Source organism: Tenrec ecaudatus, chromosome 9 (genome assembly GCF_050624435.1).
Source record: "Tenrec ecaudatus isolate mTenEca1 chromosome 9, mTenEca1.hap1, whole genome shotgun sequence".
In the NCBI taxonomy this organism is placed as follows: domain Eukaryota; kingdom Metazoa; phylum Chordata; class Mammalia; order Afrosoricida; family Tenrecidae; genus Tenrec; species Tenrec ecaudatus.
In genome coordinates, this window is record NC_134538.1 from 75948573 (window position 1) to 75964819 (window position 16247).

General features: G+C 44.1%; 1 protein-coding gene across 2 annotated transcripts in view; it reads left to right on the forward strand.

Annotated features, from left to right (window-relative positions):
• The window catches only part of PDE1C (phosphodiesterase 1C), a 537043-nt gene extending 527002 nt beyond the window's left edge, over window positions 1-10041 (forward strand). For both annotated transcript variants that reach the window (XM_075557555.1, XM_075557556.1), the window contains one exon: window positions 9871-10041. In XM_075557555.1, the coding sequence (XP_075413670.1) occupies window positions 9871-10040 (170 nt within the window). In that variant the 3' untranslated portion in view covers window position 10041. The remainder of the gene's footprint in view (window positions 1-9870) is intronic.
• The last annotated feature ends 6206 nt before the right edge of the window (window positions 10042-16247 follow it).

Sequence of the window (16247 nt, forward strand, 5' to 3'; positions counted from 1 at the left end):
CGTGCCTTCAGCTGCTAACAGAAATGTGGGCAGTTCTAATCCAACAGGCACTCCCTCCAAGGGAGAAAGATGTGGTGGGTTCACTTCAATGGAGATTTACAGCTTTGTTAGCCCCTGGGACCAGTTCTACTCTGTCCTTCCTCTGGGGTTCCTGGGCGTCAGGATCGATTTTGCCAGTCCTGGGTTTGGTTTGGCTTCATTTTACATTTTACCTTCACCACTGCACACCAGGGCTCCTTGGTGATTCTCTGGAGGAATTAAAGAGTTCATGAGATCTCAGTCACATCCTAGAGAATCTATTAATTGATGGGGTACCCCCTGATCACTAGGATTTTTTTAAAGTCCCCCTGGTGGTTCTCACATGCAGCTCGGCCTGAAGAGCAACAAGTTGGAATTAATTTCACCTCCCGACCATGGAGGAGCCCCGGTGGTGTGGTTACAAGATGGGCTGCAATCCACAAGGCCTGCAGTTTGAAATCGCCAGCCACCTCATGGGAAAAAGATAGGCTACTCTACTCTCCTAAAGAGCTACAGAAACACACAGGGACCGGTCTACCCTGTCCTACAGGGGTGCGATGAGTCCGCATTCACTTGCTGGCAAGGGCAGTGGGGGGGGGGCTGTTGTTGTTTTGGTTGCTTTTGCCCTTTTAAGGAACCTTGGTGGTGCTGTGGGTCAGGAGTTGGGCGGTTAACAGCAAGGTCAACCATCCCGAAGGCGAAAGGAAAGATTGATTAGATGCTGGTGGGTTTGGTTTGTGGTTTTCCTTGACCTTTAATGGTAAGTCAGCTTGAATAGATTAAACTCACCTGTACTCTTCCCCACAGGCACCTTCATGGGTTGTACTTGCAGCTTTTAAATTATTGAAATGGCTTTGAGCCTCCTCTTGCACTAACCCCCTGTCATAGTGTCAATTCTCATTTGCAATGACTCCGGAGAGGGCTGCTTAGACTCTACCCTTCATAGGAGCAGGCGTGTAGCCTTATCTTTTTTTTCCAGAGGAGCAGCTGGTGCGTTTGAACTACTGGTCTTCTGGTTAGCAACTGCAGTGCCTAACTCACAGTACCAACAAGCTAGATAAGAAATCAATCCAATTTTGTCTACAAATCCCTACGGATCCAGGAATGGAGCTCGTTTGAAACCAGGAGACTGCCTGTATTTGTTAACTTTATCTTGTGGCTCCCATAGGTGAGGAAAGGGGCAAAATCGGTTAAATGAATTATAAAGCGGTGCCTGCCTGAGCCATGGGCAGAAATTGGAATTTGTGGAGCATTTTGCTTTTGCTTTAGGAGAACCTTGATTAGAGCTACTAGCAAGTTTATTCGAGAATTCAGTTTATGGCACATGGATACACTCGAAGACTGATAGTACAAAAGGGGTATAATATTAACTTGACTTTTCCAGCTTCATATGTGAGTTATTAAAGTTCACTCCAAACTTTGTCCTGAGGTTATTTCAGGACTATAGGAAGAAGGGTCTGGAGTCACATGTTTGGATTTGAATGCAAACCCCCCACGTACGAGCTGTGAGATTTTTGGCAAGTTACTTAAGCTCTTTAAGCCTCAGTTTCCTCACCCAAAAAGGGGTGATGTTAAAATTCTTAGCATCATGCCTAGTACCCCAGGTAATATACTCTATATATTAGGTATTACAGAGAGTCCCCAGGATATGAACAAGATTTGCCTTTAAGTCAAATCCGTAGGTAAGTTGGCACAGATGTGTCTAGTTCTTCCTTAGTTTTACTTCCATGCAAGAAAAGGCCCAGAGCCTCGTCCAAGATTTACATGCGGAGTGCTTTTCAAACTTTAAAGGCTACACATCAAGCTGATCATGATGAAGAATTTGCTGCAAGGAAGAGTTGCTTCAGTCATTTCAAAGAGAAGGCAGATGTACATAACTTTGAAGGACATGTCTGAATTGTCTGTAAGCCAATCCTTCCTAACCTGGGGACTGACTGGATCCTGATTTTACGACAGCTGTTCCTGAAATGAGAATCACAGACTCCGTTTGTACATCGCTCCGTCCTCGGTGTGGCTCATGCCAGCGTTCCAACCCCTTGCCATTCAGAACTCCAGGATGACTGTGTGCATTTCCCTAAGGACTTCCCGTCCTTTCCTGGGCAGACATACAAATAGATGTTGAATTTGGAAATGCCATGTGAGCAGTGGGGCTTTGCTTTTCGTGTCCAGCTACATTTCAGAGGCAACACATGGCCATCTTTCAACTTGTTAGTTCAGTGTATGTATTGTATATGTTGTTGTTTTTGTGTGTTTGTGTAAATGGTGATCAAACATGTCCAGAGATGGAATGATCTTCTCCAAATGTCCTATCATAATTATTTTGTTTGTTTAGCGGGGGTTTGTGTGAATTTGTGAAAGAGAAGAAAACAGATGCCCAACACTTCCTTTCTTTAGAAAAAAGGCCGCCAAAATTAGAACTTATTTGCATGTGAAGAGTAGGCCAAGTTGGTGCCCTTTGAGGCAATGCTCAGCAACCAGATTTAGGAATCCCTTCTGAGAGCATGCCCCCCACTACAGTGATGCTTCCAAAAGATCACACAGCAGCCACCATGGCTCCAAAGCAGAGCAATGACTTCTGATGGAAATTCCCCTTGAAAGAACTTGTGTGGAGCAAGCCAGGCCAGAAGTAAGAGGAGAAATGGTGTCTGTTCTCTCTGGACTCCCCTCACTTGGGGCAAACCCTGGGGGGACTGAAATGCACAAGGAATTCATCTCTCTCTCTCTCTCTCTCTCTCTCTCTCTCTCTCTCTCTCTCTCTCCTGAACTTCCTATGAAATGGTCTCTGGTCATGAGGGCTATCCTAGCCAGGTACAACGGAGGGACAAAAATGAACTGCTGTTGTGTATTCTTAGAGGCTCACAGGCTCTGGGAAGGCTTGTCAAGCCGACATGAAGCCTCCATCCTCATGCCCAATGGCCCCAGGTGTGCAGAGGAGAGCCACTCCGCTGGGGCCTTGAGGCAGATGCTTCTCAGAGGCAGAGCACCAGGACTTTCTTTCGACCCCACGTGGGGAGAGTGTCAACAGCCAGCCTGTCAGTTAGTAGTGGATCGCTCAACTTGCTTGCACCACATTGGAAAAGAGAAGAATTATAGAAGAAACCTCAATCAAAGGACCTCTCTCCTTTTTCAGGTTTTAATTAACAACTAACAAATAGGTTAAATTGGTATATAAACAATCTGATAGCTATTTTCTAGGCACCTCCCACACCCCCTCCAGGTCATCACCATACCCAAGAAGAAGGAGAAAAGGAGACACCACGTGCAATGGTTTGAGAAAGGACAAGGGACCGTGAGCAGGAGGTTATTAAAGATATGGTGGGGGTGGCAGAGGAAGAGAAGAAGGGCTAAACACCGTGGGAGGAATGTTGGTATTTATAAAATAAAAATAAAAGCAGAGTTAAACAGATAAAAAGCAAAACTTCCTTAAAAAGAAACTCTTCTATTTCATTTTATAAAGTATGTAATTATAAAGGGTGAAAATGTGTCCATTTTTGTCTCCAACTCTTCTTTCCCTAAGCACATTTGAAAGTAGTAGAAATAATGAACATCCAACGTTCATATTCTGTGCAGAGATATACCTTTCTCAAAATCTTCATGAGCTAACTGGCTCATGTTTTCCAAGGAACTTGCTTTAAGACACGAGCAAATGTTGTGACGGTATCCTGCCAGGGGAAGGAATGTCCGACTCTCTGATAAACATCCACGCTCAAACTCACATCCATCACGCCATTTCAGACTCATAGCAACCCCTTAGGACAGGGTCGAATGGCCCCTGTGAGCTTCTGTGATTGCAACTCTTTATTGCAGTAGAAAGCCTCATCTTTGTGTCGCAGTGCAGCTGGTGGCTTCAAACTGCTGACCTTCAGGTTAGCAACCCAAAGCTGAACCCACTCCAACACCCAGAAGTCTTTGATAAGCGTATGGGAGGGCCCTGTTTCGGTTTCATTTCTTCTCTACAAGGGGATTGTAACACTGCTGGCTGGGTGCAGCTGTGGGAAGTCCAGCCATTGAAAAAGAGGAGGTCAGACTCCTACTCTGGAAGGGCCTGAAGACAATGCAGGTCACACCACCTTTCCAGGAAGAATTGTTCCATGACATTCACGATGTGCTCTCATCCACCGCTCTGCTGTTTTGGCCTGACATCGCTTCAGCTTTGCCTGCGGAGCGGGAGAGGCAATGAATGCATGCAAAATAGCACTCTGTGATCCTCCCCCCCACCCCCCACCCCCACACCCCCATACACACACACACACTCTTTTTCTCTCCACGTTCTCAGTGGTGAAAGCCGGCTTTTAAAGCATTTCCACAATCTCAGCTGGGAGCCAATCTCTATCAGCATGTTCAACTCCATGTGCCGCGACTCCAGTGACAAGGAGAATGTGCATTCTGACTCAGAATCCCAGCAAATAGTGAATGCTTCTTCATGCTGAGAGGTGGGGAATTCAATAATCTTTGGGCAGGTTCCCGCTGCGCTGTGACGCTGGAATGAATATGGAGAGGGACTGTCTTGAGGATCAGTGAATCAGCGAGCCCGGACCTTTGCAACACCTGCTTTTAATTGGAAACCCCTGCTTAACGGTACTGGTTTTATGTTTTCTCCCTGGGGTCTTTGATGCTGGATTCCGTGTTTACCCCCAAGAAACAGAATGAAGCCCTCTGAGATCCTAAAATATAAATAAACAAAAATAATCCCGGTTCTTCAGTATATATTTTCTTATGACACCACAAGGACATTTGCTGGACATCTTTGGTACTTATTTCTATTCATTGCTCTCCAGCCAATTCTGAGTCATGGCCACTGTGTGTGTGCAGGGTGGAATTGCTCTGCTCTCAGTGCCTCGGGATGGATTTGAACAACAAGGCTTCAAACTAGGAGTGGAGTACCTAGCCAGTGAAGGCACCCAGTATCTCCAAGGCTAACTTCACAGGGGAAATGGCTGTGGGGATTAAGGGACTTGTAGTAAGAGCATAAGAAGCCTTAGTGGTGCCTTGCATTAGTGGTGGTGGGTGCTTCGAACCTAGCAGCTGCTCAGCAGGTGAGGTGCTCAGCCTCAGTAAATATGCAGTCTCAGAGACCCTGTATTGCCTCCCTAGACGGGAATCAACTCCATGACAGCGGGTTTGGTTTTGAGCAGTAGCTACTTACTGTCGAGGAACCCTTTTGTGTCAGTCAATAACAGGTTTCCGAGGATGTTGCTTGAATGGAAGCCCATCAAAGGAAGGGATTGTGGTTTGTTCATTACACGTCCCGGGCAGCAGTCAGACAATGAGTAACGGTTCATGCGCAGGCCGTGATAAGTACACTCCGTTAGGAGCATTCAGTGATGTCGACAGTGAACTCGGGCTGGCTGACTTTCTATGATCTGTTTTGTTGCATAGCTCTGATATGCCATTCTAGAGGAGGATTTTGTAGCCTAGATTCTTGTATCAAAAAGTTCTATCACTGAAACCTGATAATAAAAGAAGATGTGAATACAGACCATAATAGAAAAAGGAAATGCCAGCCATGTTTTGTACTATGGAGAAATAGCTCCTGGGAGCAAGGTGGGCGATGCGTTGGGGTGCTGACCACAAAGTATCAGTTCAAAGCCACCAGCTGCTCCATGGGAGAGAGGGGAGGTCTCTACTCCTGTCAACATTTGCCGTCTCAAAGATCCACAGCGGCAATTCTACTCAATTCTCTAGGGTGCTGTGAGTCGAAATCCACACACTAACAGTGGGTTTGTTTTTTGTGATTTAACAGCTTATTTGTCTAGATTTACATATGGGCATATTTATATATTTGATATTAATAAGGGTAGATTATCTTACTTTTTATTTGATGGTATTATATGAACCTCTTTGTCTGTCTGTCTGTATTTTAATACTTTGAAACCTATGAGACCCAGAATGAGATGACGGGATGGGACTGCCTTTTCCGGGTCGTGCAAGTTTTTCCCTTTGACAGGGTGTTGTCTTACCATGTTTCTGTCAGTCTTTCATTTGTGGAGGAAAAAGTTAGAGTTTTCTTCCTGTGTCTCCTTTCTACCTTACACGGGTTCCAGCTCTCACAGGGTTTCCTGTAGCATCATGGTGGCATATTTCCAGCGCGGACCAAGAGTTGTTCAAACAATACCCAGTGATGATATTTTAATTTGTTTCCGATATGTTGCTATTATAAGCAAAGCTGTGGCTAACGTCTTAGATCATATGCACCATGGTGTTTCCTGTGATCAGAAGTGTTCTGTTTGCACAAGCGCATCCTCAGTGAGCAAACAGATTTGTCTCCCCAGCCTGACCCTTCAAGATGGCCCGCCCTGTTACCACACCTCCTGTTTTGGGGGTGGTGGTGGTGGTGTATTTCTTACTCCATATAGATGTATACACAGCCATATAAAATATGTGTATGGGTGTGTCTATTATTGAATATTTCTTACATTTATTTGAGAACGTTCATCTTGAGAGAAAACACTTGTCTTATTTTTATAAGACAAATTGTATATGGCATTTAATTAGATGTTTATGAAGGTACCATCATGTGCCTGGTGCCAAACTACACACGGAAAATATAACAATGAAGAAGGTGCAGCTCCTGTCTGCATACCTTTTTGGTGACTCTTAAAGAGGATCCCACGTGAGAGCCAGCATCTGAGCACTGACTCACCACCAGCTCTGATCCTTCACACCTTTTTCCTGATTATTATCTCCAACCTGCTTTATTTATTATATATTACCATGGAACCTGCTTTGATGCTTATTCACTTGACATTGTCTCCCTCCCTGGGACCTAATCATGGAGGGGAAGTTCTTGTGGTGCGGCAGCTGGGATTGCGAAGGACAGAGCAGGATCTGTCGGTATATAACCTTCTGTTTATGGATCCACAGGTTAGATGATGTACATCATCATCATTGTCGTCACTGCTTTTGCTGCTGCTGCTACTACTATGAACTAAAATCTATGCTTTATTCAAATATCCTTAGCTTTTGACCTAATATCCTTTTTCTGCCTTAGGATCTGATGTAATAGACTGCATGCTAGGTAATTACCAGTGTTCCTGTGCCTCTACTTGGCTGTGACAGTTTCTTAGGCTTTCCTTGTGTTTTCGATGACTTTGACAGCTGTGAGGAAAACTGACAAGGTCTTTTGTAGAATGACCCTTAATTATAATTCATATGATTTTTTATGATTAAACTGGGGTTAGGTCTTTGGGGGAGGAAAGCCACAGAGGCAAAATGCTGTTTTCATTATATCATATCATGGGTGCAGACAATCAGCATAACACTGATCTTAGCCTTGATCTCCTAATGAAGGTGTGTTTGTCAAGTGCCTCTGCTGCCAAGCTCATCTTGTAAGTTTTCTGCCTCCATTCTACAATTATCATTTCTATATATCTCTGAGTCCTCTTTTCTTTCTTTCTTCTTGTTTTCATTTGGCTTTAACCTGGATTCTTCTACCTTTCTTCTGAATATGTAAAGTCAAATGCACAGTTACCTTTTCTTAAAGGAATTGCACACAGAATGCACGTCAATAAGGATTTCTTCAAGAAAAATGTTGGCAGAGTACTAAAACAATATTTGCATATTCATGTCTCTTAATGAAGACAGTCATGTGTGTGCTTTTTTCCCCCTCAATGACATGGTAACAATATGATTAGCTTATGCAATCAATACTGTTGTGTGCCCGGGTGTGGATTCTGACTCATAGTACCCTGTAGAACAGGGTATAACTGCCTCATTGATGGAACCTTGGCTCCTTTTATTGGAGAAGCCAAGATCTGGTGTCAGTACTTGGAGAACCTCTCAGGGACTATATGTGTATGTGTAGATTAGCCCATGCACATGTAAATGTAACTATAAGTGTTTTTAGATATGCCCACTTATTAAGCTAACCATACTTCCATACTGATGGCTCTGTCTAATTCATTATCATATAGATCATTCTACCTTCCTTGCTTATTGATAAAATTCTCACTCTGACAATAATAAATCAGGTTCCCGCCATTTGTTGTTCATTTACTTGGTTTTCCATTTCAGTGTATATGAGTGTCCATATGAAGGGGCTTCACAATATTCATGAAAATAAAATGATGGTATGGTGGTTATGCATTGGGCTGCTAACCCCAAGGCTAGCAGTGTGAAACCTCCAGCCATGCCACAGGGAAAACAAGGCTTTCTACTCCCAGGGCGAGTTACATTCTCAGAGGGTCAATTTCACCCTGCCCTGTAGGGGGTGCTATACACTGGCATTCACTCAGTGGGTTTTCGTGTGGAGGGCCTTTCAAAGTTCATGAAAGAAAATAGAATGAACAGATCATGGAATTTTTCTACAGATGTTTTGAAACCTCATAGAGTGATTTCAGAATTATTAATTTAAAAACTCACTTGGGAAACAGATTATCCACTGGAATCAGTCGTTAATGTACCGCTTCTTTGGCCCTTAGTCTTAGATTCCTCTAATTTCCCAAGTTGCTTTGATCAGCCTTTTTTCTTCAGATCTTCATCCATGAGATGACTCCTACATTTATAATACAGTTAGCTTGTTTTGCTCGATTCTGCATTCCACCCTGCTGTGCCCCAGCCTCCTCGATCAGTTTTTAAAACTGTGCATAGATTAAGGTCCATTTGTTGCGTTTTCAAGATCCAATGATCTTGAGAGATTCCCGTGGTGTGGCTACCTTCACAATCCCACACAGAATAACGTTGTCCTGTGCTTCACGATTCCTCCTGTCTCGCTGCTCTGAAAATGATGGTAATCATGGATTAATAAAACAAACAAACAAAAACATCTTTACCATGTTGCTTTCAGCCTGTACAGTATACACGTTTCACAGGCCAGCAGGCTTCTCTTTACCAGCACGCGTTCAAGATTCATCCATCCATCTCTTTGTGTGCTTTAGGGTCTCGTTTCATTTTAATCCATGATAGTATTTCATCGTGTGGGTATAGGACAGTTTGTTTATCTGCCCGCTTCTTGAAGGACACTTTCATTGCTTCTGGGCTTGGGGGAAGGGGGAGAGCTGCTAAAAAAGGTATGTGCGGGTTTTTGTGTGGACATGTTCTCCAGTGGGCTGGGTCTCCCTAGGAACACATAGATGTGGCTTTGTAAGGCACTGAGGCACACCACACTGTTTCCCAAAGTGCTGGGACCATTTTGCATCCCCAGAGTAATGACTGGGTGGAGTGACTGTGGCTCTGCCGCCTTTGCAGCATTTAGTGTCCTCGCTGTGTCGGACTTTAGCCATTCTAATAGGTAGGTATCCTTGTGTCAGAAGTTGCAAATCTTGAATGATAAATGACATCGACTGCCTTTTCATATGCTTATTTGCCATCTGTGTATCTTTTTTGATAAGGACTCCCGTCAGAACTTTTGCCATTTTGAAGTCGGCTTGTTTGTTCCCTGACTGTTGAAATTTAAGAGTACTTTGAATACGTCTGATAGAAAACCTTTATTGGAATGTGATTGTAAATATTTTCTAATTGAGGTGCTATTTTTTTTGTTTCCCCAGCCCTTCAGGGTTGCATGCCATGTCTCAAACCTAATCATTTACTTATTATGCTACCTGTTGGTTAACGAAATGGCTCTTTCCCCATGTTTGTTCTCCTCTCTCCCAACGTGGCTCCAGTATCCCCTTTCCATTCCACAATCCCATCTATTCCTTCTCCAAGAAACTTCATGTCTTGGGGTCATGTCTTGGGTCATTACTGGCCCAGTTGCTACATGTTTATTTATCTCTATGGAGGACGACTGTCAGTGGGAATTCAGTGGTTCTGTCTTGGTTGCGGAGGTAGCAGACAGCTCTAGGGGTGGGTTGATAGCATGCCTTGTCACTCGTGAGGCTAATGGTTGTCCGTCTTCCTTTCCATGACCTCCAGTCATCAAGCCTCCTTTACGTCACTTTAAACGCCCCGCTTATGCATCTAGCTCCTATGCACCTTCGGTTCCAAAGAAAACCGACGAACACCCCGCGAGGTACAAGATGCTGGACCAGAGGATCAAAATGAAAAAGATACAGAACATCTCACATAATTGGAACAGAAAATAAGTCCAAGGGAATGAAGAGGAGGAGTGAAGGAAAGACCGACCTTCTGCTTCTCAGTTCTCACCAGAGACTCCGGGAGGCTGGTCCTTGCATGGTTGACTCCACCAGGGCTCTTTGAAGGCTGTCTCTGATGTCCTCCTTTATTGTTATATTGTGAGCTCATTAATCATTGGGTTGGGGGGTCGAGCTCAGGTCCAGCAGAAGGTCAGTAAGAATGTTGTCTAATGTGACTTCTATTTGTGCAGGTAACTCTTTCAAAATCGCGATTGGATCAAAATTTAAATGATACAATCTATTCAGGACAAATAGAACTCCTGCCATTGCCACTATTTTCGTTCCAGGAAGTTGTCTTGCCCCATTAAAAATATCCACTTGATAATTAGACTTGTTTTAAAACAATTTTTCTCAGATCATCTTTTCCAATTTTAAATTCACTTATCATGGATCCCTGATGGCATAGTAGTTACAGTTGGGCCGTGATCCATCTGAAAGGTCCACAGTTTGAAACCATCAGCTGCTCCAAGGGAGAAAGACTGGGCTTTCTACTCCCACAAAGAGTTAAGTCTCAGAAACCCACAGGAAGAGTTCTACCCAGTCCTGGAGGGTCACATTGAGTGAGCACCAACTCAATGGCAGTGAGTTAGGTAGAAAATAATTAGGAAATAATGCAGTCAGGTTTGTTTGTTTGTATTAAATACACCTATTTAAACTTTGAGCCAATATGTCACTTTCAAGATAAATGCATTCAAGACAAATTTTAATAGCCTCACGGGGGGGAAGATCATTGAATTGCTGTGTTCATAGATATTTCGGAACTAGGGCTTCACGAAGCAAATCAAAATTGGAAAAGAAAAATAAAAGACCCGTATTTTTGGTTCTCAGGAGGTGCCTCATACCCAATAGCCTCATGGCAATTATAAGGATTTGAGAGTTTGTAAGAGAGAAATCTTGACACAAAGTTCCTCGAATCCTTAATTTTACCCACAGTAGACATTGCTCAAGCTCCAAGGGCTAGCGGTGCCTCAGAGATGCTCAAAGAACACACAGGTTTGCTCTTCTGGCTCTTGATCATGAGGATGTCCAACCCCATTCCTAGCCCAGATTCCTTCTGCTCATATGTTCCCTGCAATGACAATTTCAGATCTCTTTCCCCAAAGACTTCATACTCCAAGCCCTGTAGAATCCCAGCACTCACCTTGGATTGGAATGAGTTTTTGGTATTGGTAGACTAGAACTCACCTCCCTCCATGGTGTCATCTTTAGCCTCTCTATGGCTCTTCCTTGAGCTGTTACCCTAATCTCTAAGAAATTGCCCAAGTTCAAGCTGAGAAATAGCCCTTGATCTCATAAACATCCTGGAACAATGACAGATCTGTGCTGATGGTCAGATCTTATCTCCAGTCTTTGCCCCATGAATGTAACTAGTTGCAGCTTCTCGGCTTAATGGCCTCATCCTTGGTAGCCTCCATTTACTTACCTAGGAAGTGGGATTCATAGTCCTTACTGTGCATCAGGCTTTGAAGGTGAATATTCATACAGGTCCCCAGTGCTCCCCTGGTGAGACATCGTGCACACAAAAGCAATGGAAGTGAGAGCTCTATGTCTAACCCAAATGCCCCAGGACAATTCCGCCAGGAAGGAGCTGGGCCTGAGTGGCCACCCCACTGGGAGCTTAACTCTAAAAGGCATAGTGTCCGCTCCTTCTTTTCTCCCCCCTATTCCATTTCTGAGGACCTGCAGTTACGCCAGTTGAGCTCTCTGCAGAGCTTAGTGCCCATCATGCTATTGCATAATGCCTCTATAATGTGCTTGATGATGGTCTTTCAGAGACATTTGATTTCTGTTCGAAGCAATCACTGTGGCTTCTGTTAGGGAAGCAATTGTAATTATCAGCTCCTTGCCTGGTGCCTAGAAAAGAAGACTCTTTTGCAGTCTTGTATGTCTACTCCACCCGATTTAGGTCAACTCTGCAAGTGATCTCTGCCTCTTTATAGAGGGGGCTTTAGTGCTTGCTGCACAGAGCCATCTGACCACCCAAACTGCCCATGGAACAGTGGCATCCTTGGTACCCAATGGACCAACCTGCAAATGATGCTACATATCTGTCTCTCGATACAGTCACTCTTAGAGGTTGTGTTGTTTATTTAAGGGGGGGGACGTTGGTGGCTATGCTTCTTCAAGTGAGAAATCATGATCCTGGAGAAGAGAGTTGGTTCCTTCTGTAACCCTTTGTCACAAGATGTTATTTTTTTCAACCTTTGCTAATATTTTGATTGAGATAATTAAGATGTACAGATGTTAAGATTCAGCGCCGCTTGCAAAATGCCTACCACGAGTTTTGCATGATGGATTGTATAGAAATACCAGATTATATTCTTACAGCAAATAAAAAGATGCTTTTAAAGGATTTTCTTGTATGTGAGTCATCATTTTTCTTCTCTGGGATTCATCTGGAAAGAGCTAGATTTCAATTCTGAAGAGCTTGCCACAGTGAGCCATGCAACTTAACCTAAAGGGTAAATTGTGAGCCGTGCGCTTTCTAATCCTGCCCGTGACAGCGTTTTTGTCAGAAACCCATCTCTACACCACTGACCCAAGGAGTCAATGTGTCGATATGAGTCACCCATCAAGCTTCGACTCTGTAAACGAACCACCTTCTCTTTATATCATTCTAGGCTAAGCTGTGTGAACTAGTGGTGACAAACTAGGATTTGAAGTTACAAAAGGCTGTCAATAAATCCTAGTTCTGCTTTTCCTTTGCCCTGTAATCGTTACCAGGTTAAATAGTTTCTCTACACTTGAGTTTCCTCCACAGTCAATTGAGGAAAACAATATTGTTTAACTCAGCATGGCATGGGGCTAGGTAGTGGATGGATGCAGTAAATATGTGCTAGTATTGCTTGGAGAGAAAGTGAAGTGAAGGAAAGAGAAGTCCGTTTGTCAAGCCTGAGAACCTTACAAATGTCTTACGAGTTCTATGATAGTGGGCAGGTATCAATCTCCTCCTACTTCAGGCAGTGAAGAGGAGTTATTACTGGTCCGTGAATTACGCCACCACAGCTCACGGTTCTGACATTGTTGAGGTTTCTGCATCTCCCTTCTCTTGACTCCTTAATACAGTGTGGTAGGCTTGGTTGAATAGAGAAACAAATCCAGAGACACTCATATATGTGTAAGGAAGAGCTTTATCTCAAAGAGTAATATTAAGAAAACATCCCAGCCCAATCCAGATCAAGTCCATAAGTCTGGTATTAGCCCACAAATCCAGTACTAGTCCAAAAATCCTTCTTCAGACTCATTCAGCCACATGAATGCCACAAAATTCAGGAAGATCACAGGCTGGTGGGTGCAAAGTCTTGTGGATCTAATGTCGGTGGAAGCATAACCAGCACTGGTGTGGGTTTCCACATGTTTCCGCCAGCTCTCTGAGTGTGGCTCTTCAACAGGAAGGTGAAGCAAAGAGAGAGAGAGAGGAAGTTCCCAGAATCCTCATGAGAGGGCCACATCCGCAAGGAGACATCATCAGGCTGTGACCTGATTGACAGACTAGACCCCACCCCTACACGTATTTATCCAATTGTCATGAAACTATGCCACTAGCACAAATGTCTTCTCACACTGAATAAGAAACTTGACATTCTTATCCTGAAGGTTCTCTTCACGCCCCTCCCTACATTCCTGCCGTCTTGAAAGTCCAACTATCTCTTGTTCCCGGACTAATCACCTTGTTGGCAACTCGTTTCTTGATATTGATCTGCTTCATTCGGTTCCTACGCACCTCATCTCACCTCATACCCAAACTAGCTTTTTGAAAACAAAATCTTCTCAAATTCCACTAATAGACACCTACTGTATTACCTAAAAGCTTAGGATAGACAGCACAGGAGGAACTGCTTAAAATGAAGCGACGGCAGCAACAATTAGCCTTTTTTGGGTAGAGAATGCCTTCATCCTTACCTGGCACTATCGAGCAAGCATTGGACTGCTAACCGCAAGGCCATTGGTTCAAACCCAGCAGCTGCTCCAGGAAGAAAGATGGAGCTACCTGCTCCCCTGAAGATATAGAGCCTTGGAAAGCCAGAGAGAGTCGCTGTGAGTCAGGACTGACTTTGAAGGCGGGGGTTGGATTTTAGGTGTCGGCCTTATGGTACGATTTGCCTTTTTCTTCTTGGATTTCTCCTTTTACCAAGAACTTTTCTCCTCTATTGTGAAGTGTTGGACACTTGTGATATTGCACAGCCATCCATGTTTCACGTACCACCTCATACAGTGTGTGGGTGTTTGTACAGCAAATGAACTCACTCTGTCGATCAAACACACTGCATGTATGTTGGGCCCTGCTTCTATCGACACAAAGAACAGACAGGATCTTTGAAGTGGACGTTTCAATCTTTAAGGCAACATAGGCAACAATTCCCCCACCAGTCCTTCTAATAAAAGACCAGTATAAGTACGTGTTTCCTCTCTGAGACTAAACTCTTGAGAGTTATGTGCCCCCCCCCCTATAGTTATATTTGTGAAGAAGCCTCTAATGGTAGCACAACAGGGTAAACACTGGGCTGCTAAGCCCTAGGTTGGCAGTTCAAACCCACCAACTCCTTTGTGGGAGAATGCTGATCAGTCTTGTAAACCCTAAGGAGCAGTTCTACTCTGCCCTAGAGAGTCAGAATGTCCCTAAGAGCAGTGGCAGAATGGCAGAGGCAGTGGTGGCCCCATGGTTAGAATTCCCACTGTCCACATGGGAGACCCATTTGATTCCCAGTCAGTGCACCTCACGCATGCCACCCCCTGTCTGTTCATGGCAGCTTGCTGGGTCATGCTCCACTGCCAACTGCAGCAGAACATGCCGGGGTGCACCACCAGGCAGTGTTCTGTTCTGATGAGCACAGGGCCCAGTCAAGAGCACCTAGACACACTGGTTATAAGAGCGGTCTTCCAAGGGTAGTGCGGTGACAGCTATGAACAGATGCTCAGAGTTTGCGAATTATCTTCATTTCTACCTCTTACTATCACACACCGGGTATGCTTCATAATGAGAACCCCAACTAAGCTTTTTAAAAATAGGATAACCTGCAGCACCCCAGCCACTGTCCTTTTGAATCCGCTAGGATGGAAGGAGTTTTTGAAAGGCACCATTGTGTCCGTTCTGACTGATCGCCATCTTGTGGACAACAGACCCAAACCCTGCCGCATCCTGAGCCTGCTTCACAAGTGTTGCTACTTTGGACCCATCGTTGCCCCACCTTCTCCTTTAGCAAGCGTGATGTCCTTCTCCAGGGATGGATCTCTCCTGATAGTAGGTCCAAGCATGTGAGACTAAGTCTTGATCTGCACTTTTAAGGAACGCCTGTTCTGATTCTACTTTGTTCAACATGGATTTCTTCATTTTGGAAGTCCATGATATTTTTAATGGGCTTCCTCATAATTAAAATACATTCATTCTCCTCTGGTCTTCCTTGTTAATTGTCTAGCTTTCACATGCACATGAAACAATTGAAAATACCATGACTTTGGTCTAAAAAGAAAAACAAAATAAAAATTCAGTGCCATGGAACTGATTCCGACTTCGTGACCCTCTATAGGGTTTCTGACGGAGCAAACAGCTTCATTTTTCGCCTGTGGCAAGGCTGGTGGATTTGAACTGCTGACCCTGAGGTTAATAGTGCACTTATCAGACAGCACCACCAGAGCTTTGACCAGGCACATTTTACTCTTCAAGGTAACGTCTTTGTTTTTAAACACTTTAAACAGATCTCTTGCAGCAGATTTGAAAATGTTATGTCATCTCATTTCTTGAAAGACTTCCTTGAGTACTGATTATGGATCCAAGTACGAGTCTTCATTCCTTCCATCACTTTAGTTATTGTCCATTCAAAGAAGAGTTTGGGAAGTCTCAGTGTCGCCTGACATCACTTTAGGCCTTTCTGTCTTTCCTATCTGTTTAATGACCTCTTGCTCTCTTCATGCGTGATGTCCTTGAAGTCATCTCACACTCCTCTGGTCATCAGGGTTCAGTGCAGTCAATATTCTTGAGATGGTCTCTAAATGTAGACAGGGCATACTCAATGTCTTCTTTGGGCGCCTATGGAATTGGTTTAAGTTTCTGCAGCTACAACTTGAACTTGCAAGTGAGTAGTTGATGGGCTGTCCTACAGCTGCCCCTGAGCTTATTCTGACTGACGAGACAGCACTTCCCCATCATTTCTTTCC